Below are 1,391 nucleotides of genomic sequence, written 5' to 3' on the forward strand. Positions count from 1 at the left end.
GTATGTGTGTGTGTATATGTTTGTGTGTCTGTGTTTATCTCCCCAACATCGCGTGACAACCGATGCTGGTGTGTTTACGTCCCCGTAACTTAGCGGTTCGGCAAAAGAGACAGATAGAATAAGTACTAGGCTTACAAAGAATAAATCCTGGGGTCGATTTGCTCGACTAAAGGCGGTGCTCCAGTCAAATGACTGAAACAAGTAAAAGAGTAAAAGAGTAGGAGTGGCAGGATAACAGTAATACAGGAGAGAGCGAGAGATAACAAAGCAGCTTTAGGCTGCTGGAGCAGGTGGTGGTGGTGGTGGGGGAGACAACCATGAAGATATGTAGTTTGGTTCTTTGGGGGTGAATTAATGCTTCTAGAAATCAGTTTTGCTAAGGTGGGTGGGTCTTCTCAAGAACCTTGTATCACCAGACATCTTGGTCTGTTGTCATCTCCTCTGTAGGGGCTCAATATCTTGAAGTAGGCCCTCACTGCTTCATCCCATGTTTTCCTGCATCTCCCTCTTCCCTGCGTTCCATTCACTTTAAGCGATTGGCACTTCTTTATACAGCTGTCCTCATTGATATACATCACTTGTACAAACCATCGTAGTCTTCTCTCTTGCATGCTACACCTAATTCCTCTTATGCCTAACTTTTCTCTCAATGCCTTTGCACTTTGTTGTACTTGCACACTAATTAGAGTATACTAGCTTCATTCTTCTCCAGTCCTTACTTGTCCTCTACATTCAGGGCTCACATCTCATCTCGCTACTGAGGAGTATAGCCAGAAAAAGGTTATTATGAAACAACTGTAAACAGTTGACTCAGTACTTTTTACCTGGCACTAGTGCAATGTAATCAATGCATAAAATCTATTGGAAAATAATTTTTTAAATTAAGGTTCAGCTGATTGCTCTTTTTATGTCCACAGTGATTAAAAAATTGTTTAAACATACCAGCTCTTTACAACTCTGATATATCGGATTAACATTAATAAACTTACATTGTGTTTTACTCTTGTGATGGCTAGAACCTATAGATTTACGCAAGTAAAATTTATGTATGCATGTGTATCATCATCATCATCATCATCATCGTTTAACCTCCGCTTTCCATGCTAGCATGGGTTGGATGATTTGACTGAAGACTGGTGAAACCAGATGGCTGCACCAGGCTCCAATCTAATTTGGCAGAGTTTCTACAGCTGGATGCCCTTCCTAACGCCAACCACTCAGAGAGTGTAGTGGGTGCTTTTATGTGCCACCAGCACGAAGGCCAGTCAGGCGGTACTGGCAACAGCCATGCTCAAAATGGTGTATTTTATGTGCCACCTGCACAGGAGCCAGTGCAGGGGCACTGGCAATGATCTCGCTCGAAAATCCTTACACATGTCACGGGCATAAGT

The 1,391-nt window shown here is 42.6% G+C and overlaps 1 protein-coding gene across 1 annotated transcript in view; it reads left to right on the top strand.

The window, feature by feature from the left end:
• Window positions 1-1,391, top strand: part of LOC106875605 (telomerase protein component 1) — a 214,501-nt gene that overhangs the window by 24,041 nt on the left and 189,069 nt on the right. Inside the window, exon 9 of the mRNA XM_052966744.1 lies at window positions 737-797. Coding sequence (XP_052822704.1) covers window positions 737-797 — 61 coding nt within the window. The remainder of the gene's footprint in view (window positions 1-736; window positions 798-1,391) is intronic.

The sequence above is a fragment of the Octopus bimaculoides genome, chromosome 3 (genome assembly GCF_001194135.2).
Source record: "Octopus bimaculoides isolate UCB-OBI-ISO-001 chromosome 3, ASM119413v2, whole genome shotgun sequence".
NCBI lineage: Eukaryota > Metazoa > Mollusca > Cephalopoda > Octopoda > Octopodidae > Octopus > Octopus bimaculoides.